This window comes from Hemicordylus capensis, chromosome 1 (assembly GCF_027244095.1).
Source record: "Hemicordylus capensis ecotype Gifberg chromosome 1, rHemCap1.1.pri, whole genome shotgun sequence".
Taxonomy (NCBI): Eukaryota; Metazoa; Chordata; class Lepidosauria; order Squamata; family Cordylidae; genus Hemicordylus; species Hemicordylus capensis.
The window spans coordinates 297,099,258-297,125,553 of NC_069657.1; the positions used below are offsets into that span (position 1 = coordinate 297,099,258).

Below are 26,296 nucleotides of genomic sequence, written 5' to 3' on the forward strand. Positions count from 1 at the left end.
AAGACAACTCTTATGTGACTGTGTCCAGAGTGTATTGTATTCACATTTGAATAGAAAAAGAAGAATTTTATGGAGGAGAGGTCTATCATTGGCTACTAGTTGGAGAGCTAAAGGCCACCTCCGAGTACCAGTTGCAGGGGAGTAACAGCAGGAGAGAGGGCATTATTATTATTATTATTATTACTACTACATTTCTATCCCACTCTTCCTCCAAGGAGCCCAGAGCGGTGTACTACATACTTAAGTTTCTCCTCACAACAACCTTATGAAGTAGGTTAGGCTGAGAGAGAAGTGACTGGCCCAGAGTCACCCAGCTAGTTTCATGGCTGAATGGGGATAGGAACTTGGGTCTCCCCAGTCCTAGTCCAGCACTCCCTGTAGGCTTCCAGTGGCATCTGGTGAGCCACTGTGTGAAACAGGATGCTGGACTAGATGGGCCTTGGGCCTGAACCATCAGGGCTGTTCTTATGTTCTCATCAAGGCTACTTTTCTGCAGTGCTGAAGATAGGTTAGAACTCTCCACATAGAAAACTAGCTTGTCTGAAAGAAGGTTAGGCCAAACATGCTAGTTTTCTATCTTCAAGGAGTTTTATCCATAGGACATATTCAAACATGCCATTTTCCAACTACAGCCTAAAATGGTACAATCCAACAAAAACCTTTATCAGTTGTGTATCCTTTAGGGGTGAAGGTTACCCAGCAGTGGGTTACTCCTTCCACTTGCTTTAGAGGCAGAACTATGCAAATTGCATGCTTAGTTAACTTCAATGGGAGGAGCTATCCCCAGTTCTTGTTCTGCCTGATTTGAGCTTTCACAGATCTCTAGCTGATTAACTGTATTACGTTTTAAATCAAATAATTGTTTTGGGATAATACATGTATTTGGAAGGTCTAATTCCCTCCTGTGTGGAAAGGGGTGTGCTTCTTCAATGGTGTTACATTCCATCTATGAATTTTGTAAGTACTTGTATTAAAAACCCTTTGATCACATCCTTTTAATTGATTAGCTATTTTTAATGGATTAACTAACTAAACCTTGCAGCTCTTAAATGTGACTAACACACCCCCTACTAACTGATCAAAGAGGCACCTTTTAAAAGTGGTTGATTCTCTTTATGGAGCAGAGGGAGAGCAACTGGCCCTATCCATCCCCAGCATAGCATCCCTCCAGTGGCTGTTACTTGTGTCTATCTTATATTTCTTTTTTAGATTGTGAGCCCTTTTGGGACAGGGAGCCATTTTATTTATTTACATCTATGTAAACTCTTTGGGGAACTTTTGTTGAAAAGTGGTATATAAATATCCATTGTATTCATGACAATAACAAGCAAGAGTCCTGTTTGGACATTATAGAAAAGATACTGTCTAAAGTGGGGCTGGAAGTCTCACCCCAGCCTCCTGACCATGGAAATGGTGGATATGGCATTCACCTCTTCAGATGAATGGCATTGTAAGTACACTGCCAGGAGTGAGTGACTGGGCTGGGATGGGACTTCTGGCCCTGCATTAGATGCTGTACACAAGTACAGTGTCTTTTCTATAATGTTCAAACATGGACAAGGATTGTGTGAAAAAGAAGAAACAAAGTTTGTACAGAGCACAGTGCAAAAGACAGGTGTTTGAGTTTGGTTTTGGTGGTATGGCTGTAAAGGTCTGCTGACAAGATCATTACCAACAGGATGGATCACAGCAGGAGCCATTCTGCAGAAGTCTGTGCAGGGAAAGAGAGCCAGAAGGCTGCCTATGCAGGAACCTCAACCTACAATTCAACACAGCTAGCTGTCAGGTAGGCACTGCAGTTCAATTGTGGCTAACACACTTTGTGTCCAGTCATGGAGAACACAAAGCATGTCGAATCATGGAGAACACAAGTTTCAGGGCAGTCAGAAGCAGAGATTAGCCTGCAGTCAGCCCACAACTCAAAGAATCTACTAGGATTCCTATGGGCAGCAGCCTTTTGTCTCTGCAACAGTTTCATTCATGTTTGAAAATGTTGCTTTATGCATAAGTCTTTATGCAAGTTAATAACAGATTAAATATAAGAATTCTTTCTGATGTAGAAAAGCAAGTGTTGGACTTTATATAAATGAATCTATTTTGTGTATAAGCGGTGAATATGGTGTTGACATACAAGTTCTTTGAATCCTTCCAAAGATGGCTAAGTTTATAGTATTGTGAGGTCACAACATATTTCCTTTCATAAAAGGAAAGTCTTCTATCATTTTCAAGAATTCATTTATAAGGAGGCTTCTAGCAACCACTAGGATACCTTTTGAAGACCTACAGTACTGCTTTAAATCACATTTTAAAATAGCCTGAAATCAAGGCCAATTGATTTTGCTAAATAAGCCAAAGAAGATGGCATATGCATTGAAGTTTGGGAATACACCAAACTTAACTCCTCTGGCCTGTAGATATTATGACTGGAAATAAACACCAAAATTCTCTCCAGATCACAGAGCAGTGCAGTCCCATCCTGGGCATATTTACTCAGAAATAAGTTCCACTGGATTAATTGGTAGTACCCAGGCTTTAGGTACAGTGACATACACTTGGCAGAAGGTTCTTCTATGATCAGAGTTGTGCTCATGTCTGTGAGAGAGGAAAGACGTATGTAAAATACAAAATGCCAAAAAATATTAAAATAAAAAATTATAAGTGCACCTAGTACACTTCTACATTCTGCTGGTTCCTATATATCTGTGGGAAGCCTTTATCAGCCTGTGATCTGTGGCATGTGCAAACAGTTTGAAAAAATGGGAGGGGGGAAATACTGGCTTGCCGAAGATCATCTCATGAGCTCATGGCAGAGGTGAGAATATACAAAACATAATTTCTAATTTGTGGCTTGGTATCTTAGCTACTACACTTTTCCAGTTCTTGGCTATATGGTCGGTATCCACAATTTAAGTATGACACAAATCTTTCTGGTGTCTATTATGTGATCCCTGCCCCTCTGTGGATAAATGAAATTATGACATGACTGTGTAGACAAAATATTGCCTGAGTCCTCCTGAGGATATGTTGCTTTCCATGAGTTTAAAGAAAAAGAATTGTGAAACTACTGCAGTGCAGCTGTTGGCAAAAAGAGTTCAGTCAACATTTGGCATTGGCTCAAGGGACTGCAGGACTGCTGCATCACATCAAAAATCTTGCAGGTTTAAAACTTAAGTATGGTGGACAACCTTATCTAAGATATACATCAAGATGGACATGGTAAGCATAGAAAAAGTTAAGGCACCATCAGTAAAAGCTGCCGTTATGAATATAAGCAGGCCTTCCAAGGCATAATCGGAGCGACTTCACAAAGTCAGAGCCTGTTTTCAATACTATGGCTGAAAAGTTCTGATATGGGCTGTTTAGGCAAATCCTTGAGGGTGGGTGCATACTCTCCCTCCATGCAGTGCGCTGTTGCTTAATCACACAATTAGATCACTAGTATTTGAAGCACACATACAGGTGAAACTCGGAAAATTAGAATATCGTGCAAAAGTCCATTAATTTCAGTAATGCAAATTAAAAGGTGAAACTGATATATGAGACAGACGCATTACATGCAAAGCGAGATAAGTCAAGCCTTAATTTGTTATAATTGTGATGATCATGGCGTACAGCTCATGAAAACCCCAAATCCACAATCTCAGAAAAGTAGAATATTTCATGGAACCAAGAAGACAAGGATTGAAGAATAGAACAATATCGGACCTCTGAAAAGTATACAGTGTACTGTCCTTGACTGGCCAGCAAACTCGCCTGACCTGCCCCCATAGAGAATCTATGGGGCATTGCCAAGAGAAGGATGAGAGACATGAGACCAAACAATGCAGAATTGCTGAAGGCCGCTAATGAAGCATCCTGGTCTTCCATAACACCTCATCAGTGCCACAGGCTGATAGCATCCATGCCACGCCGCATTGAGGCAGTAATTGCTGCAAAAGGGGCCCAAACCAAGTAGCAATGGCAATAGCACTTACATTTATACACCGCTCTATAGCTGGAAGCTCTCTAGCGGTTTACAATGATTTAGCATATTGCCCCCCAACATTCTGGGTACTCATTTTACCGACCTCGGAAGGATGGAAGGCTGAGTCAACCTTGAACCCCTTGGTCAGGATCAAGCTTGTAACCTTCTGGTTATAGGGCAGCAGTTTTACCACTGCACCACCAGGGGCTGTGGTGCAAGTACTGAATACATATGCATGCTTATACTTTTCAGAGGTCCGATATTGTTCTATTCTTCAATCCTTGTCTTCTTGGTTCCATGTAATATTCTAATTTTCTGAGATTGTGGATTTGGGGCTTTCATGAGCTGTACGCCATGATCATCACAATTATAACAAATTAAGGCTTGACTTATCTCGCTTTGCATGTAATGCGTCTGTCTCATATATCAGTTTCACCTTTTAATTTGCATTACTGAAATTAATGGACTTTTGCACGATATTCTAATTTTCCGAGTTTCACCTGTAGAGAGGCAGTTTCGATAATATCAATCCATATGGAGGGGAGATATGTACGACGTCCATGCTGCTCCTGCCCCGCACATTTGTGAGGTCTGGTTTGCAATGCCATCTAAACTTACCCAATGCGAAATTTTAAGTTTAACAAGGGGTTGGTTGGACAATACTCCAAACTGGTCCTCGCAAATATTTGTGGGAGGAGCATGGGGGCACATGTCTCCTTTCACCCAGTACTCAGTCTTCTCATCGGGGTGGGAGTGGGGCAGTCCATGTGAAATGCTCCTCTGCACATATTTCAAATACTACTTTAATATTTAAATTGAATAGCTACCAAGCGATTAGGCAATGGCATGCTGCAGTAGCAGCAGTGGAGAAGTGACCAGCGCACCCACACTCCTGCATGTATTTGCTAGGGCCAATTTGGACTATCGTCTGAACACACCTCTGAACCCAAGGTACTTAAGGAAATACGTTTTTTGTTTTACTTCGCACACCACTGCCTGCCCCAACATGTTTAGACTTGCGGGATGACTGCGTTTCCTGTAACGGAGCCCTTTCACCCAGGGTTCACTAAGGCGAAGGCCGTTTTCAGTGCGCGATGGCAGGAATTAATGACACGTGGAGGAGTACTGCTAAAGCAGAGAGCAGCTCTGAACATGTGCAGAGTGTTTACTAAAAATCACAACCCGCCTGCTGCGAGGCGCTTCAGGCGGGAGGGGGACAGACAGAAGATCTGAGCCCGGGCACTTGCCTTTCGCCCCGTTAAGGGCTGCTGGCTCTTCGGCGAGACAAGGGAGGGGGAGACTTCCCTGCTTTGGGCGGGGGCAGCGAGGCGGGTGTCAGCCCGGGAGCGCCGCAGTCGCTGCCTTCAGGGACTTTCTCTCGCGCCCTCTGGACCGCCGGCTGAAACGTCCGGCGACGCTGGCGCCGATTGTCTCTCCGCGCAGCCCGCCATGGCCCAGGCCAAGATTAGCAGCGCCGCCAAGAGCGGCGGCGGCGGCGAGGTAGTCCAGCAAGCCGGCGGGGGGCAGCTCCGAGGCCGCTTCTTTCGCTCCACCTCCATGGCGGACCGCTCCAGCCGCCTGCTCGAGAACCTCGACCAGCTGGAGCGGAGGTAATTCCGGCAGGGGCACGGGCAGGGAGACCGCGGCGTTTGTGTTTCTTCGGGGCGGCGGGAGAAGGAGAACCAGAGTGCTGCATCACCCTTCGCTTGGGGCGCGTGTACCTCCGGGAGGGCCGGGGAGGGGGAGGAGGAAGAGGAGAGGCACTTTCATGGCCCCTTTTTGAGAGTGGAAGGAAGGAAGGAAGCGGGGAACGGGGGACAGAGAGCTGTTTGCATGAAGCGGCGCTCACAGCACACACACACACACACCCTGTCATAAAAGGCAAGATTATGCATACATGTATTAATAATATTATATTTCTTCTAAGGTTTTGTCCCACCTCCCTGAAGGATAACTTGTGCCTTTTACCGGTTGCAAGGTTTTAACGGGTAGGGATGGTCACGGGAGGCCGGGGGAGCGGGGTGGATGGGTGGGAACCACCCTCCGCCTGCTGAATGTTGCCTGCAATACAAAAAGGTATAGGAGGCCTGGTGTGAGGAGACGGAAATGTGGACACTTCGAATCCTAATCCTATAATTAGGCTTACTTTTACACTTTCAAAGCGCTTCTCAGCTGCTTTGGCGCAGAGCCTTCTGGGCTGTCACATTTCCAGGTGGGGCTTCAAAGAAATGAGTGGGGAATCAGCTGTTTTCCTCACAACTCACAGAAACATCTGTAAACCTGGCACTGTTCACATATCACATTGGACGTGCAGAGGCAGGGCGGAGAGTGAGTGCTGTGCGACGCATGGATCCTATGCCAGGGTTTCCCATCGCACAGAAAGAGCGCTATGAATGTACAGTAGGGATTATGCAGAGAGGGTGCTGAACACGTCTCTCTTCACATGCTGAATGTAACATTGGAAGAATGCTCCTGTTACCAAGCCCCAGTGTCTGTCTGGATCTTTGAGTATCTGAATTGTTAGTGGGCTGGTTCTGATGATACATCTGCCGGACCTCTCACATGCGTGGAGGAGGGGTGTGTGTGGGTGTCTAACGAACTGCCATGTGGTGCAGTTAAGTGCCGGCAAGACAGCACATCAGATGCGGGAAATGTGTCCAGTCGACCATGCACTCGGTATCATCTGAACCAGCCCAGTATCAGAAACATGCAAGTTGAATAAAAAGTTCAGAACTGTTTACTTATTATGATCACCTTCCTTAAATAAGTAAGCACTTCCTTAGGTTTCCCTTTGAAAAGATAAACCCTAACCATTTTTACTCAGGAGTAAGCCCCTCTAAGTTGAAGGGTGCTTACTAAGTGTGTTTAGATTGCAGCCTTAAGCATCCTGCCAGGCTTACAGTCATAGAAGCTGAAGGATTACTTTTTTCAAGGTCACTTAGGGCCAAACCACACAGTACATTAATAATGTGATTGGCCCTGGCATGTTTGGTTTTTCTTCCCTAAATTGCAGCTGTATGGGGCTGATTCTAGGTCAGGACTGTGACATGGGAGGTGGGGGCTCTAGCAGTGCCAATGGGAGCTTGAAAAAATGGTATATTGTTGAAAAACAGAATATAAACAATAATAGGAGTAGCAGTAGTAGTACTAGTAGGGGCGTAACTATAATAGGGCAAGGGGAGACAGTTGTCTGAGGACCCACTGCCTTTGAGGTGTTCCCCAGAGGCAAGTCACATGATTGACTCCCCCAGCCGCACACTGGTCTGGGCTTCCTTCAGTTGTATTCATCCTCTGAAACTGATGTGAGTGTTAAGACCTGGAGCTACCAGAACAGCATGTCTTTCTCTAATATGATGTTCTAGGATGATGTTCTATTGTGCCACATAGGAGATATAGATATAGATATATTTACTATGCTTTTTGTTACCACTATTCAGCCTCATTTAAGATTTCTTTACTTCATGAGCTGAGCTTCAGTGGGGGGGAGGGTTAAAATCTTGTCTCTGGGCCCGCTCCAACCGTGCTATGCCCTTGAGTAGTAGCTTCTCTCCTGGGGCCACCCCAGTGGTTTGGGGCAAGGGGGAGAGGGGTTAAAGCCCCTCTGTGGGGTCTCTAATTTAGTAGCAGAGCACTTGCTTTCTGTGCAGAATGTCTTAACTTCTGGCATCTGGGAAAGACCCCTGTCCAAAACCCTGGAGAGGCACTGTCAGTCACTGTGGATAACATTGAGCTAAATGGGCCAATAGTCTGACTTGATGCACGCAGCTTATTTTGTTCATATATGTAGGTCCACTCCCCATATACCATAGTCCTAATCTGGATTGCCTCCCCACCCCACCTCCGGCTGCTGTTTAGGGAAGGAAAACGTTGCATGTCAGGACCAACTGCATTATTAATGTAATATACCATTTGGCCTAGACCTGATAAATAAAATAGTGATACTGCCAAATCCACCATGAGGCCGGGGAATCTTGAGTGGGCAGAGCTGGGCTGGTTGATGTGTGGAGTTTAGAGACCTACAAGATCTCGTACCACGTTGTTGGGGAAGGCTGGATACTTTTTAACAAGCAAAAATTTCCCTACTCCAAAACCAGGAAGCTGTCCTTTAGTATATGGTGGGAGGGATGGTGCTCCTGCTAGCCCCACCCTGGCTATAGCCCTATTGGTCCCTCTAAAATACAGAGAGGAAACAGTAGTTGATAGGAAGTAATCTGCTTAAGGCTTAAAGGTTTCACAGGGAGTTATTCGCTAGCTGCTCAGTTTTTGTTAGCTGAGCTGAAATCTGAATCCAGGTTTCTCAGATCCAAGTTCATTGGTGATACATAATGAGGCACCTTCTTCCTAGACTGCATACAGAGGTAGTTGGAGTCTTAGGGAAAGTGAGAGTTTGTGGGCTTAGCAATGAGGCTACTGAAGAAAGGGGTGATATTAATGCAGTAAATTCTTTTTGGTAAGAGAGATTCTCATTTTCCAAAGCTGTCTCTGTGTTGCTTGCTTATAGGCATATACACATGGTTCAGTCACTTCTGAACTTTAGAACATAAGAACAGCCCTGCTGGATCAGGCCCAAGGCCCATCTAGTCCAGCATTCTGTTTCACACAGTGGCCCACCAGATACCACTGGAAGCCACAGGCAGGAGCTGAGGGCATGCCCTCTCTCCTGCTGTTACTCCCCTGCAACTGGTACTCAGAGGCAACCTGCTTTTGAGGCTGGAGGTGGCCTATAGCCCTCTGACTAGTAGCCGTTGATAGACCTTGCCTCCAACTTATGGACTGCTTCCATTGTAAATGGAAGTGTGGTATAGTGGTTAGAGTGCTAGACTAGGACCGGGGAGACCCGAGTTCAAATCCCCATTCAGCCATAATACTTGCTGGGTGACTCTGGGCCAGTCACTTCTCTCTCAGCCTAACCTACTTCACAGGGTTGTTGTGAGGAGAAATTTAAGTATGTAGTACAGCGCTCTGAGCTCTTTGGAGGAATAGTGGGATATAAAATGAAGATAATAATAGTAACAGTAACAACAACAATAAATCAATTGTGTTTGAAAACTGCATTATCTGGGGAGCTTGTTTTTGGATGGTTCACCAAATAAAGAATTATTTGATGCTTCAGTACTTGGGTAATGAGCATGTACATATGACCCGAAAGGCCTCATGATAGAAGTTGATGCATTTGATTCTTAGAACAGGCTGGAGCTGCCGCATGCTTTTTCTCCCATCTGTGCAAGAAAGAAAGAAATTTGCTGCTGGAAGATGGTCCGGTGTTTTGAGTGAAGTACACAGGTGCTATGGTGAGAGAAGCCTATATATAGTTCTAAACTAGTAGGGACCTGGGAGTTCCAGCTGTCATTCCAGAAAACATATGGAGTTTAGGCACCTTTTTTGTTGGCAGGGCCTGAGCCTGGACTTTCTGAGGAATCACTGGTGCAATGCTAAGCATACTTACTTAGAAGTAAGGCCCCCAAGTTCAACAGGACTTCTTATCCTGTAAGTATGCTTATGATTGCAGCTTGATTGGCCAAGAATATTACAGGGATTGCATTCAAGTGAAGAGTATCTATTCTAGCTCCTATTTCCTAAAGGCAGGCATGGCACCAGTATAATGCCATAAACAACACAATACCAGAAGGTTTTTCATACCTGGCTTTTAGTTTGCATCTCCTCCAGAATGGAGGGGGTGCACTCTCATATTGGCCAAATTTACCTCAAAGTCCTTGCAAGCTATTGGGGAGCACTTCACACACATTTTGGGATTTTTATTGCATTTTAGAGTGTCGTCCGATTTATATCCAGGGTAAAAAAAATATCCATTTTTTGCCCACAAAAAAATCCACTTTTTTAATTTTGGGGAGCAACTTCTAACTCACAGTAAAGCCTCTCAATTAACCCATGGTAAAGCCTGCTGTCTGAGAAAGCTCCAGGTGCTATGGGTTCTAATAAAGACAAGCAGACCAAAGAACCCGAAAAATTATTAAAATACCCAACACAGCTCATTAATATATAAACTATAATGCAAGCATTTAATAATATCAAAGCAAGAAAATTACTATAAAATTCTTATAAACCCAAATACATCAAATAGAGACCCATATGCCTTGGGATTGTTTTTAATGAAAGGCGGTATATAAATCTAACAATAAATAAAATATGGATATGTTCTTCCCAAATAGGGTATCAGATGAAATTCTTCGAGTGAATCTTCAAAAGAGAAATTCTTCATAAAATGGCAAGTCCCATCCCCACTAAGAATATAATACAGTTTTTGGATAAAATAAATGTCTTTTCCAAGAGGAGTGTGAAATGGAATAATTCCCCCCCCCCATGGGAATACATATTGTAAAATATCACGTCAAGTCACAGCCACCAGTTATCATAAAATCCAATTCTCAAATGAAATATTTGATGTGTGGTAGCATAATGCCACACATCAAGCCTTCCCTCCTCGGTACATATTAAGCCACACACACCAGTTCCCTGATAGTTAATCGCTAAGGCCAACTATGTATTTTGTGTATAGATGAAGGCAGCAACAAACTACCTCAAAGTTTGAAATAGAACATCTTTTTACAGAACTGCAAGAGCAAATCTGGAATCAAGCCAGGGAGTAGAGCCAAAGGAGTCTATGAGACTATTCTCACGACCACTGGAAAGCATGCTAAGAGAGCCCAGCCCATTTTCCAGTGGTTGTGAGAGCCTGGTGGCTAGCCCATTTAATTCCCTCTCCTCTAAAATGAAGTTAGTGGAGCAAGCGCTCCGTTAACCCCATTTTTCTGATTGTGAGTTGCTGTGGCTCTGTGCTGTGGTGACTCACAAGGAGATCCCCGACCGGGAGGCAACAACAATGCTCCCAGCATTGGGAATTTCCCCAGAATGGCCTGCGAACTTGTGCAGGGCATCCTGGGGCTTTCGGGGGCCGAGTGGCCCCCAATCCCAGTGGGCCCTACCGGCTCCATGATGGAACCGGTAATCATGTGGGCAGCTGATCCGGCAGCCCAGGGAAGGCAGAGTGCTCTTGTGCAGGCCAAGCCCGCTCTCCCTGCCACACCCTCCTAGGCTCTCCACATTGCTTGTGTGTAGAGTCTCTATGGCCGCTTTTGGACATCACACCAAACTGGAGGCAACCATGTCAGAGGTTTGGGTTTGTGGTTGTCTGAATGTGGGTACCCGTGGTTCAGAAAGAAAAGCCACCCAAGGTTTCCAACCCCAAACCTGAATTTGTACCCTTGGTTGCACTTTGGTTTTGCCACCAAAACCTCCAGTCAGAAAATGACATCGAGTCATCAAAGGCTGCTGCTGTTTGAAACTGGAGTTGAGGGTTGGAAGCTCCCCCCTCTCTTGTTCTCCAACTGGCTGCTTTGGCTTTTCTTCATAAGGAGGAAACCCGTGCAGCCAGTTCTCACCTCCCTCACTCTCCCAGACTCCGTCAGGATTGTCTGGGAATGTGGTGGGGGGAATGGGGGCAAACTGCAGATCCGTTGGACCCATGGTTTGCCATTATGTGCAAAAGCAGCTTATGTGTGTGTGTTTGTCTGGTCCTGTTCCTATCTCCTTAATAAGCAGCCTAGTATGCAGAAATTTAGCAGAGGAAGTTTTTCTTGTGGTGGTGTAAGTTAAGGGAAAGGATGCATATGATTAATTTGTTAAGAGCATAGAAATAGGGCCACTGAAAAAAACGGCCAGCACTATTTGCAGTCAAACAAAACAAATACTGCTACATATAGCTTAGCAGAAACAAAATTGGGGATAGAAACTAACGTTAAAGAGATCTCACTTGAAGCTAAAGCTGAAATAGTTGCTGCCCTCCCACAAATATTCCAACACCTCCAAAAAAAGGAAGCTAGTGAGGGAAAACTTGCCAGAACTGGACTGAAACGGAAAGTTTGGCTGGGAGTTTAGCTACTCTGTAAACTGATTGAGGCCCAGTTCTTACTGGTGGTAAATTTGTGTCAGGGGCTGCTTGTAGGTACTAACATGATGGAATACTTCTCCATTCACAAATTTCCTTTCATGAAGAAACCAGATTTTGGTCAGAAAGATTCTATCCTAGCCTCCTCTCTGACTCCTGTCTGGGCTTTTTAGCCTACCTTCCAGTAGGCTTATGAGATAACCCAGCATTCTGTGTCTGTGTGCCCCCCACCATCAACTTTGCAATGCCTGGACCAATATGAAAGAAATAGGGTACAATTGTAGGGGCACATAGGGACACCTCCATGGTGTAGTTTGTGGTGATGTCATCCACCTCAATCCAAGATGGCAGATGCATAAACTTTTGAGGCACAAGTGGGCTACCTTGTGAACCGCTTAACCAATTTGAACCAAATTTGCTACAGCTGCAGGGACACATAGGGATGCCTAAATGGCGTGGTTTGTGCTGATGTCATCCACTCCAGCTCAAGATGGTGGCCATGTGAACATCTGAGGTGCAAGCAGGCTAATTTGTGGGCTGCCTAACCAATTTAAACCAAATTATGTACAGTTGCAATGAGTGACACACAGGGACACCTCAATGGCATAGTTTGTGATGATAGCGTCCACACCAATTCAAGATGGTGGATGCGTAAACTTTGGAGGCGCAAGTGGGCTAACTTGAGAACCACTTATCCAATTTGAACTAAAATTGCTGCAGCTGTAGGGACACCCCAATGGAGTAGTTTGTGGTGATGTCATCCACCCCAATCCAAGATGGCAGACGCAAAAACCTTTGAGGCGCAAGTGGGCTGACTTGTAAACTGCTTAACTGAGTTGAACCAAATTTGGTACAGCTGTATGGACACATACGGATGCCCCAATGGTGTAGTTTGTGATTATGTCATCCACCCGATCCAGGATGGTGGATGCGTGAACTTTTGAGGTGCAAGAGATCGAACTTGTAGACCTTGATTTTAACAAAATTAAGTCCAGTTGTAGAGACAGTGAAATAAAAGTAAGCTGAAACTTGGTTTCTTTTTCTTTTGTATCAAGGAACATTTGGTCAATGCTTCACCTGGGCATTTTTCACACAGGGCTTTTAAAGCACTTTAGCTCGCATCTCCTCTGGAATGGAGGGTGTGTGTCCATATCTCATGCCGATTTACTCAAAGTCCCTGTAAACTATTGGGGAGCATGTTAGAGTGTAGCCTGATTTATATCCGGGGTAAAAAAAAAATCCACTTTTTGCGTCGGTTTTTTGGAATTACTTTGAGTTCACAGTAAAGCCTCACAGTAAACTCATGGTAAAGCCTGGGTGCTTTCCAGATTAGACCCTGCAACGGGGTCATGGCATATCTCTGAAGTGTGCTTCCACATTTTCTGTGTTGTGACACTGCAGTCCCTACGATGACAGCAGGGTGCCGTTCATATTTCCAATGCCTTGTTTCAAATTTAATCACTGTAATATAGTGCTAGAACATTGTATATCCAGCATAAAAATGTTGCTGATTTTTTGGGTTGTTAGTTTTCGTGAGACTACTCCCCCTGCTGGGCGCTTTGGTATTTACATTTTGAATGTGATTTGCCTCAATGGAAGCATTTTGCCACTGTTGAGCAGCTAAACTAGAAAGCGCCCTGCTGTGTGAAGAGTGTCCTGTGGTCTGAAGTGACATATTTCTGATACAGGTTTAACAGCCTCCTAACAACTAGGAGTTGAAGTTACAGCAGTGGCGTAACTAGGGAAAACAGCGCCCAGGGCAAGCACTGAAATTGCGCCCCCCTGCGCCCCCCAGCATACATACATCTGACTGACACACATGTTTCAGAAAACTTTTATTTAAAATTTTTTTAAAATCACAAAAATCACCAAAAATTTCAAAATGCGTCAAATAACCAAAAATGCGACAAATATCCAAAAATCCGTCAAATATCCAAAAATCCAATAAATAACCAAAAATATATAATCTAAAATCATAACTGGACCCTCCTTGCTTTCATGGATGCAAATTGGCCTATGATGCCATCAAAGTTAGTTTTGTCCATTTCCTCTCTCTCTACGCTCAGCAGAGCAAGATCACAGAGTCTGTCTTGACCCATGGAAGCTCTCAGACAGGAAAGTATCAGCTTTAACTTGCTGAATGATCTTTCACAGCTGGCCACGGAAACTGCAACAGTCAGCATGATCTGTAGAGCAATGCGGAAGTTGGGGAAGGCGGCGTCATCTCCATATTCAACTATAAATTCGAGAAGCTGTTCTGGTGTTGCTACTCTCATGTTGGTCCGTGTTGCTAGCAACATTCTGATGTCCAAATTCTCGTCATATAGCTGCACATCAACACCAGTGCTGTACATTTGGCAGAAATTTTCACAGTTCTTCTTTAGGTTCTCTCTGTCAGCACTGTAGCACAGTCCCTCGATATCGAGAAGGAACCCAAACTTGGCATCAGTGTCATGCAGGCGAGTGAACCTTTCGCCCAGTTCTCTGTTAAGACGGTCGAGTGTTCCCTTCATGACTCTTTCCATCTCCTCCCTAGCTGTTAACCCAGCGTCTCTTGATTTCTCACCAGACATTCGTTTTTTCCGTCTCGGACGTCTTTCAAAGTCGACATCCCATTCTTCACAGAGACGATGTCCTACGTCGAGTGCCTCACTGACCAGCACTTCTCTCTCACCATCAAAACGAGCCTGGAGGCTTTTCAAATCCACAGCAGCATTGTGGAAGTTCATTTTAGGATCCTGCAGCCTCTTTTGAACACTGTCAATTCGAGCAAGGATGTTATTCCAAAAACCTAGAAGAGTCAGAAAACCATAAGTCAACAAGTGGCTGCGCAGCTGCTCTGCATCACCTCTGCTTTCCATGGTCTCATCTTCATCATCTATAATGTCCTGAAGAACTTGAAGTATCTCCTCCAGGTGGTTGTTGACTGGCTTCACTGCTTCCGTCCTTGAGCTCCACCTTGTTTCAGACTCTGACTTAAGAGACACAGGCATGGCGTTTTTTAGTCTTTGCCAGTGCTGTGTTGAGCGAGAAAAAAACACGTAGATGGAATCAATGGTTCCAAAAAATGTCACCATCTTCACATCCTCTTTGGCTGCATGTACACACACCAAGTTGAGTGACTGATTGTCGCAATTCACAAACACAGCCAGGTTGTTTTTCTCACATATTCGTTGGGCAACACCACTTCTGTGTCCAGCCATCACAGCAGCATTGTCATAGCACTGTGACCGACAATCTTGCAGCTCCATTCCGTCCTTCTCTAACTTTTCCAAAAATGTCTTTAGTCAATTTAGTCGGCATCCTTCCGGCTTACCTGGATAAAACCAAGGACGGACTCTCTCACACGGACTGTATTACTCTCATAATCAATTTCTACATATCGAACTACTTGTGACATCTGCTCACGGTGTGCCAGGTCAGGAGACGAGTCGAACATGAGGCCATAGTATCTTGCTTTGCGAATGGCTCTCAGTAGTCTCTTGTGAACAGTGGATGCCATCAGGTGGATGAATTCATTCTGGACTGCCGGTGAGAGATAAGAGGTGGATCCAGGATGACTTTCCACATGGGCCAGGTGTTCTCTCATGACTGGGTCATGATTAGCTATTGCTTTTAGAAAGGCAAGGAAATTTCCTACATTGGTGTCATCCTTGTTTAGCTGAACTGACTCCCTATGTCCTTGCAAAGCCAGGTTCTGAGTTGCAAGGTATTTGATGCAGGTAATGATTCTTGACAAGATTTCGCGCCATCTCTGCTTCTCCTTCTCAATCTGTGAGCGAAGTTCCGCATCAATGAGTCCTCTGTTTCCAGCAATATTTCTTTGCATTTCTATCCACTGTGCAAAGCACTCCCGATGATTCTTGGCATTCTCATGAACAGAAATCCTTTCAGTTTTTTTCCAGTGGTTGAATCCACTTTCCTGCTCCAATGTTGACTGATGCGCTGATCGGGAAAAGAGAAGACAGCAGAAGCAAAATGCCGACCTCTTCGAAGGGGAATAGAGCAGCCATTTGCGAATCACCTCCTCACCATGGCCACTCCCCAATCTCTTCCTGAACCAAGTCTTGTTCATCGCACGGTTTTTAGTTGGTAGGAAAGGCCCCTTAGAGTTCTGAAAGTACTTTGCACCCAGCTTTATCATTTCTGTTCTTAGTGTGTCAGAGATAATTGGTCTTCCTGTATCCTGGTCAAACTGCAGAAGTCCGATGTCATGCCGCTCAATCACTTCCGGCCTAACAGTTAGAGGCTCTTGGTCAGCATCCGGTTCACTGCACATACTGATACTGTCCTCCTCCTTGGGTTCAGTCTCACTCTCATCAGTAGACTCGACATCTCCACCGGGTTCCCCTCCTGTCACGTCCACACTCTCTGTGGCGTCCTCGGCCTCCTCATCTGGCTGGACTTCCTCCTCCACTTGTGGCGGATGTGCACTTGATCCACCTTCACCTGGCTGGACTTCCTCCTCCACTTGTGCTGGCGACTCTGTGGGAGGTGGTGTGGAGCTACTTGTCCCGGGCCTTGTAAGGAATGACTCGAGGACCCTGCTCGACCTCTGGGCTTCCTCTGCCTCCAGCCTCCGCCTCTTCCGTCCTGCAGCTCCACTTGCCTTCTTCGGTGGCATGATGACGTTCGAATCTCTAAGGGAATTTGTTCATTATGTCAACATCCCACTCTTCCTCCAAGGAGCCCTATGCCCTATGCACACCTATGTCTGCATTTGACACCCCTGGTTACACAATAATGCTTTCCAGTATACTGGAATTGTTGAGAGCCAACACACACCCACAACTGTTTTTGTATTGAAGTCTGGGCGTAGCAAGGTTGTAGTGGGCCCAGAGATGAGATTTTAATTCCTCCCCCCCAGCAATGAAGCTCAGCACATGAAGCCAAGCAATATTGACTTCATTAATATCAAATTAATTCATTTACAATAAATTACACTGCTTAACATCAAATTGCATTTTACTTAGAAAGGTTTGCTTTACTCACAGTAGGCTGGTTCTAAGCACGGGTTTGTGGTTGGTTGTGTGCCTGCAGTTCCAGTCAGCAGAGTTGCAGTTGTTTTTTGAGAGAAAATAGTATTTATTTTTTGTATTTCAATTTATTTATTTTTACAGTTTATATCCCGCTCTCCCTCCAAGTAGCCCAGTGTGGTGCACTACATACTTATGTCTTTCCTCACAACAACCCTGTGAATTAGGCTTGTGTCCCAAACATCAGAATTACGACTGTGAGATGACAACTTCATGGTAGATCTCAGGCCTACATTACTGTATCATAGCAGATGAACATCCAGGTCCACTCAAGCCATGAGGTTAGCTGTATCATTGCCCCTCAGCTTTTGACATTTAAATGGGCAAAAATCCAAATTACTCACACATAGTGTAAGAAATCCTGTCCCATGTGTTGAATGCAGTGTGGTATGGTTGCAAGTTTCATTGAGGTTTCTCTCATCATTACTGATCCCATAAGTACATATGGTTTAATTAGCTGGGGCTCAGAAATTGAACTCATTTATGAGCTTTCCAAGTCAGTTCAGTGAATTTAATATTGCCAATCCCTCCTCAATGACAAAATGCACAGTGCACTGTGAAGTGAAAAGGCATGCAATACAGTGTCAAGTAACGGGACCATAAAATGAATTTGCAATTGTGATCTGTGGAAAATGGATTGATGAATCCCCTGCTAACTGGGCAAAGAGGCAACTTCTAACATGGTGATCCTCTTTATTTATTATTGATTTGGTGTCCTGTGTCTCCCCCTCCCTGCTGTGCAGACCAAAAAAGCAGAAAGACTGCTATGCAGCACATATTGTTGCTGCTACTAGAACATAAGAACAGCCCTGCTGCAGCTGGGATTTCGGGGCATCTGGCCTCTGAGGCTGGAGGTGGCCCACAGTCACCAGACTAGTAGCCATTGATAGACCTGCTCTCCATGAATTTGCCGGTTTAATAGGCTCTTGACTTGCAATACTGGGAAAGATCCTTCAGCAGGTAGCAGCACTTGGAAAGCAGCTGCCAGTCAGAGCAGATAATAGTGGGTTGGACAGAGCAATGGCTTGACTCGGGAGAAGGCAGCAGCTTCCAGATTTACAGCCATAGGAATCTGTTCCAACACAGATGGTTCTCCTAGATTTCAGCAGCATCACAGTAGCTGAAGTTTAACGTTGTGTGGCGCTTTCATTTAGCGATTCTTGCTAAATGAAAGCTATGCACAACATTAAATCACAGCTACTTGGCTGGGCAAATCACCTAGCACCTAGTGCTTAAAAGCTGTAACTTCTGTTAGATTGCTTTGAATTGTTAGCCATGTTGGATAAAGGCAGAATATAAAGTATTTCAACTATGATAATCACTTATTAGGTAAATGACCCAGCCACTCAGCCAGGGGCAACTCTGAGGGAAGTACTAAAGTGATGAAAAGAATACTAACCTCCAAAATTGGTCAAGGGGTCTTTTATATGTCATATTTACAACTATGTCTCACTAAAGTTTGGAATACATGTACCTTACTTAGTGGTACAGTTAGTAACAATCTTTGGTCTCCCTAAATGGATCAAGCTCAAGCATCTATTTGCCTACCACAGGGTAGACTGAAGGAGATGCAATTGGGCTAGACACAATTAAGAGGGAATTCTAAGGACATGCACCAGGAAGTTCAATACTTAGGGCTTCCTAAGCTCCCCCTCGGCTGACTTTCCCCAAATCTCCCTGGGATGATACAGGGACATAAGGTATTTGCCAAGGGGTTATCTTTTTAACGAAAGGCGGTATATAAATGCAAAAATAAATAAATAAATAAATAAAAGATGGGTGGGGAGGAGAAAGGGGCAGAGAAAGAGCTGCTGCTGGTGCTGTGCCATACACCCCTCAATTGGTACAAAGGTGGGCTGGGTCATGCCATACAGTCTCTCTTCCTATTCAGGAAAGCTGTGGGATGCAGAAGGAGGGGACAGAAGCACCAGTTGAGGTCCAGTACAAGATCTATTTATTTATTTGAATTTATATACCATCTAGTTAAAAAATCTATAAGTGGTGTACATAATTAAAAACATAACACATTTAAAATTCATGAAGAGATGAAATCATAATAGATAAACACACACACACACACACACACACACATATATATATATAACAAAAAACCCTCTCTCTTCAAACACGGCAGGCACATCTCCCCAAGGAGATGAGCACATCTGGGAAGCAACTTAGCAAGCAACTCTTAACTCACTCCAATTTTCCGCCAGGAGAGCAAAGCACCATTTTAGCTTCACAGTCAGCAACTTAAGGTCAGACTACTACAACACACACTAGTTTGTCCAGGGGTCTCCTGGGGAAAAGTTCAAGCCCCGTGGGTGGCGCCGTGGCGGTCTCTACCTGCGTCCCCCCACCCCAGCCTAACTCTGGAGACACAGCCCCACGGAGACACAAGAGATGTGCTAACTAAAGTGCCCTTTCCCGGAGCGCTCCCCGCTCACGCTATCTGCGACTCTCTTCTTCTCCGTCCTCCATCTCGAGCAGCTGAGCTGCCGCTGCTAGGAAGCAGGAGCCCCCCGCCGCCCCTGAGCAGACCAGGGCTTCTGTTCCAGAGGATCTCTGTCCTGCTGGGCAAGGGGACGCCTCAGAGTAGCGCGGGCAGTCTTGGGGCGGGGTGGGGCGGAGGGCGCTCAAAGGGAATCTCCTGGCTTAGATAGCAGACGGGAAGAGGACCTGCAAGGGAACCACTCAAGAGGCGCCGCACTCCCGAGCCCACCGCCCCCAACTTCACCGTGGACTCAGCCCTCCGCCTCCTGTCCCAGCTGCAAAGAAAACAGGGGCGGGGGGGAGCGAGGGAAATGAAGGACACGAGGCGGGTTCCTGGATAAATGTTTTATGCGAGTAATAAAATATTGGCTGTAACATAAATAAAAATGGAGTAGGATACAGAGGAACAAGCAAACTTTGTAAAATAATAAAAAAGATCATCACGCACACACACCTTGTCCCGTTGTCCGTAGCACTTGCTTTATTGCGTTGCTTGGCACTGGTGATGATTGAAGGCAGGCAGGCCGTCGAATTCTCTTCCTCTGCTCCTGTGCTGCTGCTGCACAAAGCGCTGCGTCTCCTGCCTCGTGGTCGCTGCCAATGCTGCGTGAAGAAGACGAAGTCCACGCGGCGGCAGACACGCATGCGCGCTGTGTCGCCAGGCCAGACACGCATGCGCGACTGGTGGGAGGGGTGCCATGGGGTGGAGACGCCACGTCAGCGGACTGATGATGATGAGATGAATGACGGTCCCACCACGACGCCAATTCACCGAAGTGGCAACAAGCAGGCAGGCACTCAAAAATCACTGCACTTTAGGCGCCCGCGCCACGGCGGCGCCCAGAGCAATGGAGGTGCCGGGACCCAGGGAGGGGGACTGCTCAATGCGTCCCTGCCTGCTGCGCAACCCCCCCCCCCAAAAAACCCCGAACAATTTTTTTTTAAAATGTTCAGGCAGGGGCTCTTTTGGGCACCCCCCACGTGATCAAGCAGAGTGGCGCCGGGGGTATGTGCCCCCCTGCCCCCCCTATCATTACACCTATGAGATACAGAAAGCTTTTCTGTTGCCTTTTTTTTTTTGGCAGTGTGTGTGTCTGTGTATGTGTATGTAACTTCTTAGAGTTTGGAAAATACCAAAGAACTCATTTATAGGCTGTTCTGCCTGTTTTTGACATAAAACACTACCTATATAGCACAGTGATAGATCATAGCTGCAAGGTGAGCTTTACTTACCCAACAAGATAGTGTTAATTTCTCCTGCTCCAGTGTAGGTAGAATTTATCCCCTGTAGAAGCAGAAAATAATCTGTCCTTTGATATGTACTTCTCCTAGGAATCAAATTGTCTATGAATTGTTGAAAGGAATTTTCAACAAGATACATGAATGAAAATGTTGTTTTTAAGCATCACCTACATTAGAAACATTGGTTTAGCATTTAAGGGCCTCTTCACATATTGTAGAAGGAGCAAGACATGTTAAATATTTCAGATGAACCCACTATCATCTGAAAATGATAGCCCCTTTCAGACATTTTTATTACATGTTCAGTGAACATGTGAGCTTGGTTGTGGCCCTGCCAGTTGCAGGCTCTGCCCCGACATACTTTGTTGCAGGCTCTGTTGCAGGCTCTGTTCCGACATACTTTGGAACACACTCCCTGCTGAAAGAAGAGCCTCCCCATCTCTTACAACTTTTAAAAAGGCAGTCAAGACACATTTGTTCACCCAGGCTTTGAATTAGATACTGTTTTAATAGTTTGATTATTTTTAGTAGTTTTAATGTTTTAAATTTAAAATGGTTGTAATGTTTTAACCTTATTTGTTGTTTTTATTGTTTTGTTGTAAACAACCCAGAGACTTGTGTTTTGGGCAGTATACAACTATGCCAAATAAATAAATACATTTAGGAACCCACTTCATAGTCAAATGCATGTTCCAAGTCTGGACAATTAAATGGATGCACCTGTATCAGGGACAGAGCCTTCTCCCCACTTGGTTCAATGCACAAGTGATAAAAACACATTGGGAAAGGGCTGACGTTTTACATTGTGTATTGCAGAAACACGTATCAGGGAGCCAGGACTCATTCAGTGTTCCCTCTAACTGGAATCCCCTGATGTTGACTACAGCTCCCAGAATCCCCAAGCAAAAGCCGTTGCAGCTGGGGATTTTGGGAGTTGTAGTCAATAACATTTGGGAATCCCTGTTAGAGGGAACACTGAACTCATTGTGGCTCTTGGGAGCATGTTGCTGTGCAGCTAGTATGCTCATTGACACCCTCCATAAGGAGGGAAAGCCTCAAAAGGTAATTGCAAAAGAAGTTGGATGTTCCCAAAGTGCTGTATCAAAGCACATTAATAGAAAGTTATGTGGAAGGGAAAAGTGTGGAAGAAAAAGGTGCACAAGCAGCAAGGATGACCGCAGCCTGGAGAGGATTGTCAGGAAAAGGCCATTCAAAAGTGTTGGGGACTTTCACAAGGAGTGGACTGAGGCTGGAGTTAGTGCATCAAGAGCCACCACACACAGACGGATCCTGGACATGGGCTTCAAATGTCATATTCCTCTTGTCAAGCCGCTCCTGAACAACAAACAACGTCAGAAGCATCTTACCTGGGCTCAAGAAAAAAAGAACTGGTCTGTTGCTCAGTGGTCCAAAGTCCTCTTTTCTGATGAGAGCAACTTTTGCATCTCATTTGGAAACCAAGGACCCAGAGTCTGGAGGAAGAATGGAGTGGCACACAATGCAAGATGCTTGAAATCCAGTGTGAAGTTTCCACTGTCTGTGTTGATTTGGGGAGCCATGTCATCTGCTGGTGTTGGTCCACTGTGCTTCATTAAGTCCAGGGTCAACACAGCCGTCTATCAGGAGATTTTGGAGCACTTCATGCTTCCTTCCGCAGACGAGCTGTATGGGGATGCTGACTTCATTTTCCAGCAGGACTTGGCACCTGCCCACACTGCCAAAAGTACCAAAACCTGGTTCAATGACCATGGGGATTACTGTGCTTGATTGGCCAGCAAACTCGCCTGACCTGAACCCCATAGAGAATCTATGGGGCATTGCCAAGAGAAGGATGAGAGACATGAGACCAAACAATGCAGAAGAGCTGAAGGCCGCTATTGAAGCATCCTGGTCTTCCATAACACCTCAGCAGTGCCACAGGCTGATAGCATCCATGCCACGCCGCATTGAGGCAGTAATTGCTGCAAAAGGGGCCCAAACCAAGTACTGAATACATATGCATGCTTATACTTTTCAGAGGTCCGATATTGTTCTATTTACAATCCTTGTTTTATTGGTTTCATGTAATATTCTAATTTTCTGGGATTGTGGATTTGGGGTTCTCATGAGCTGTATGCCATGATCATCACAATTATAACAAATTAAGGCTTGACTTATCTTGCTTTGCATGTAATGCATCTATCTCATATATCAGTTTCACCTTTTAATTTACATTACTGAAATTAATGAACTTTTGCACAATATTCTAATTTTTCGAGTTTCACCTGTAAAGGGGAATGTCTGTGTTCTCAATTAGTCTTAAGCTGTAAAATTCGACAGGGCAGTTGAGAAAGAAAAGTCTTATCCATTGCTCAGGACAGTGGCATTACCATGGTATGGAAATATTCAATCCTCCCCTCGCAAAGTTGCTGTTAGCTCTGCTGATTAAAAAAGACAGATTATTGCACTGTATCATGGCTTACATGTGCAAAGAATTTCAATCTCTTCTTTTAATGAAAAAAGTAAAATGAATGTTTACTGCAATTAATGAATAATGCTTTCAGTTCATTGATAAATGGAAACCATAGCAAGCTGACAAACGTGCTGTTTTAAGATGTGTAAACTCTTTTGCTATTTGTTTCCCCTCCCTTTTTTTAGGGTTGAAGCTCTGCGTGATGCAGCATCTTCTATGGAGCAAGAGAAGGAAATCCTTCTGGAAATGATCCACAGCATTCAAAACAGCCAAGATATGAGGAACATTAGTGAAGGTAAGAGCCCTGCCATTCTTAAACCTCTCATTTGAAACTCACTTTGAGCAAAGATATGTAAAAATCATAGTAATTTCACATATTTTGGGAACACAATGTTGAAGCAGCTTTACCCATAAATGAATACATTTTGCTTGACTATCTAGTATAGAGAGCCACTAATATTGATCAATTCAAGATCTCTACCAAGAGCTCATGGAATTGTTATTGTGCACTAACTTCTGTGGCCTACCATGGAAGAACAGATGATGCAAAAACTACCATTAGTTCACTTGACCCAACACAAACAGTACAGTAAGTTGGTGTTCTATAAAGCTTTAAACCAAAATTGTTTCATTTTCAAAATGCAGGTGAAAGGGAAGAACTCAATTTGACTGCCAAACGCCTGATGGGCAGAACCCTCACTGTTGAGGTTTCTGTAGAGACTATCCGGAATCCTCAGCAGCAGGAATCTCTGTTGCATGCTACACGGATGATTGATGAAATTGTTGGAAAACTTCTGGATGATCTGGAAGACTCCAGGAGCCGCTTAATGTCACTTTATGGTGCATGTACTTCTGAAGTGCCATCTGGACCCATTGACCAGAAATTCCAGTCTGTTGTCATTGGATGTGCTATAGAAGATCAGAAGAAAATCAAAAGACGGCTAGAGACTTTGCTTAGAAATATAGCAAACTCTGAAAAATCCATCATGCTGTTAGAGCATCAGAAGGTAACTGCAAGGCAGCTCTGCAACAATGGAAAGGATTAAAAGCTGTTGAACACAATGATCAAAATGAATGTTTCCGTAAAACGCACAAAGGCAAACAAATTAAAACCATTCAACTCTAAGTTTAGGGGGCTTGTTAAGGCAAATCTCATAACCTGGAATTTGAAGAAACAGAGGCCCCTCTATGTCTGTATAGCTCTTTAATCTATTCTTGGGCTTTCAGAGCACTCAGAGGTAAAGTTGGAAAGAGAGAATTCAGGAACAATAGCCTTACCTTACTCTTGGGGTAAAGTGTCTCTGCTTTCATCAAAGATAAAATGAATACTAATTAGTGTGTGCTCATACAGAGCACTTATTCTGTGGCAGCTACAGAGTTCAGCTAGTGCAAGAACCATAGAAACACATGAACATTCAGCAGTTTTTGTTCCCCACATGGGGCTGAGTAGTTTGGTGACCTGTTGGTGTTAACATGTCAGTAGGACATTGTAGCTGTATTTGAGGATATGAGCAGTAAAAGTAGACATTTAACAGTCTACTAACTTTTTATAAGTTGCTTCATGTGAATAGAACTATAGGTTCCATAGAATGAGCTACTTAACTCTCATATACACTATATAGTTACTACCCCAAGCCAAAGTCGAATATAGTTTGGGGTAGCAGTGTCCCAAAACAAGTCTGTGGGTACGATAGCAGAAGAAAGTGTTTCACAGTACCAAGCACCCAGAGCCTGAAAACACTTTCATGTGGAGGTAGAATGTTTCTTTTGAGTAGGTGCTTGGCTCAAACAGGAAGCACTTAGCAAAAACCAATAGATTTCTGGAGTTTTGTGCTCTGGCTGCTTTATTTTTCTTTCTTTCCCCAAAACAAAAATTAAATGGTAAGTGGCCTTAACTTTGGGGACACAGCCACCTACACACTAGTAAACAACATCTTAAGAGGACTTAATTGTACAGCCACTTTGGTTTGAATTCCTTAAAGAACTCTGCACCTCGGGATAGGATTTTACCTCATTACCTAGATGATATTTTTAATATTTGTAAAATTAGTTGTTGTTGTTAAACTCTGGAAGCTAGTTAGTACCTATTTTGCTCTTTCAGTTCTCTAGGAAGCCTTCAATCTCAATGGTCCTATACAAAAATGTTACCCACTATGTTCCCCCCACCCTCCCGGTAGTGAATGAATCTGTATACATAAGACAGACTGTGGAATTGGAAGATTGCTGCAACAGGTGTGAAAGAAAATTTGATGTGCACTTTTTTCTTGCTGTAAATCCATAAATAAAGTAGATTGCACTCTGCACTGTAAATATACTTCAGCAGCCTTCTTTGGAGCATATACTTGGACTGTATAGGTAACTGTATGATGATATTTTAGTTGCCTTCCCAGTTTTATTGCACTGCTCAAACACCCATTTGTTTGTCACTATTTGCTGCATCCCTATTCTTTCAGGCTAATGGAGCCCATACTAATCACAGTGCCTTGCAACTAGGAGTTGTTAAGCTGCTAAAGGTGCATCACCCAGTTTCTACAGGCTAAAAAATTCCATGCAACTTGCACTGGAACTGTAGGACAGAAAAATAGGAACAAAATTGTCACAGAAATGTGGGCACAAGATTGCCTTCTCTCACCACTCTTGCTTGACTTACACACTGACTTACACACACCTATTACCATAAAAAATTAAATTCAGGGTGCTGAGATAATTATGCTCCCAGAACTACCATGCACATCAGTGACACTGCAATATCTGTAACAACCTGTAATAGTGGAAAAAAGTTTTTAAAATCAGTTGAGAATTTTGCACAGAAAAATGTCATACATATTTTTTATGTTTCTTAGTCCCATTCACTTTGCAAGTTCTTGTAATAATCACGAGTGTGTGGTTCTCTCCCCCCACTCCGTATGTATGCCTTAATGGCCATTTGACTTTCAGTGGGGGGATAGCTTTTTGTCTTTGATCACAGAGGTCTATGCAGCACTCCAAAAGAACCTTCATATTATTTTGTTAAGTGACAATCCTTTAGGTTTGAAATGTCCTGCTTAAGTATTTTAGATATCAAATTTACCTTAATGGGACTGAATTTTTAAAGTGTCCTCCTCATTTGGTCCTATAGAAACTCACTTTGTTAATTAAAATGGTTTAACAGACTTATCAGATGAACTTAATTGCAACTACACTACATTAAATGTTAAGTAAATCAG

At 44.2% G+C, this 26,296-nt stretch overlaps 1 protein-coding gene across 1 annotated transcript; it reads left to right on the forward strand.

The window, feature by feature from the left end:
* The first annotated feature begins 5,200 nt into the window (after positions 1-5,200).
* On the forward strand, positions 5,201-25,404 carry BAG2 (BAG cochaperone 2). Its single transcript, XM_053286496.1, has 3 exons — positions 5,201-5,574; positions 23,276-23,385; positions 23,736-25,404. Exons 1-3 carry the CDS (start codon positions 5,414-5,416, stop codon positions 24,134-24,136), a joined length of 672 nt encoding a protein of 223 aa, XP_053142471.1. The 5' UTR covers positions 5,201-5,413; the 3' UTR covers positions 24,137-25,404.
* The last annotated feature ends 892 nt before the right edge of the window (positions 25,405-26,296 follow it).

What these genes read in the sequence shown, in the direction of transcription:
- BAG2 (XM_053286496.1), top strand. Translation starts at nt 5,414, where the DNA reads ATGGCCCAGGCCAAGATTAGCAGCGCCGCCAAGAGCGGCGGCGGCGGC. An exon ending in CTCGACCAGCTGGAGCGGAG is followed by an intron (nt 5,575 to 23,275) that starts GTAATTCCGGCA and finishes CCCTTTTTTTAG; the next exon opens with GGTTGAAGCTCTGCGTGATG. An exon ending in TATGAGGAACATTAGTGAAG is followed by an intron (nt 23,386 to 23,735) that starts GTAAGAGCCCTG and finishes TTCAAAATGCAG; the next exon opens with GTGAAAGGGAAGAACTCAAT.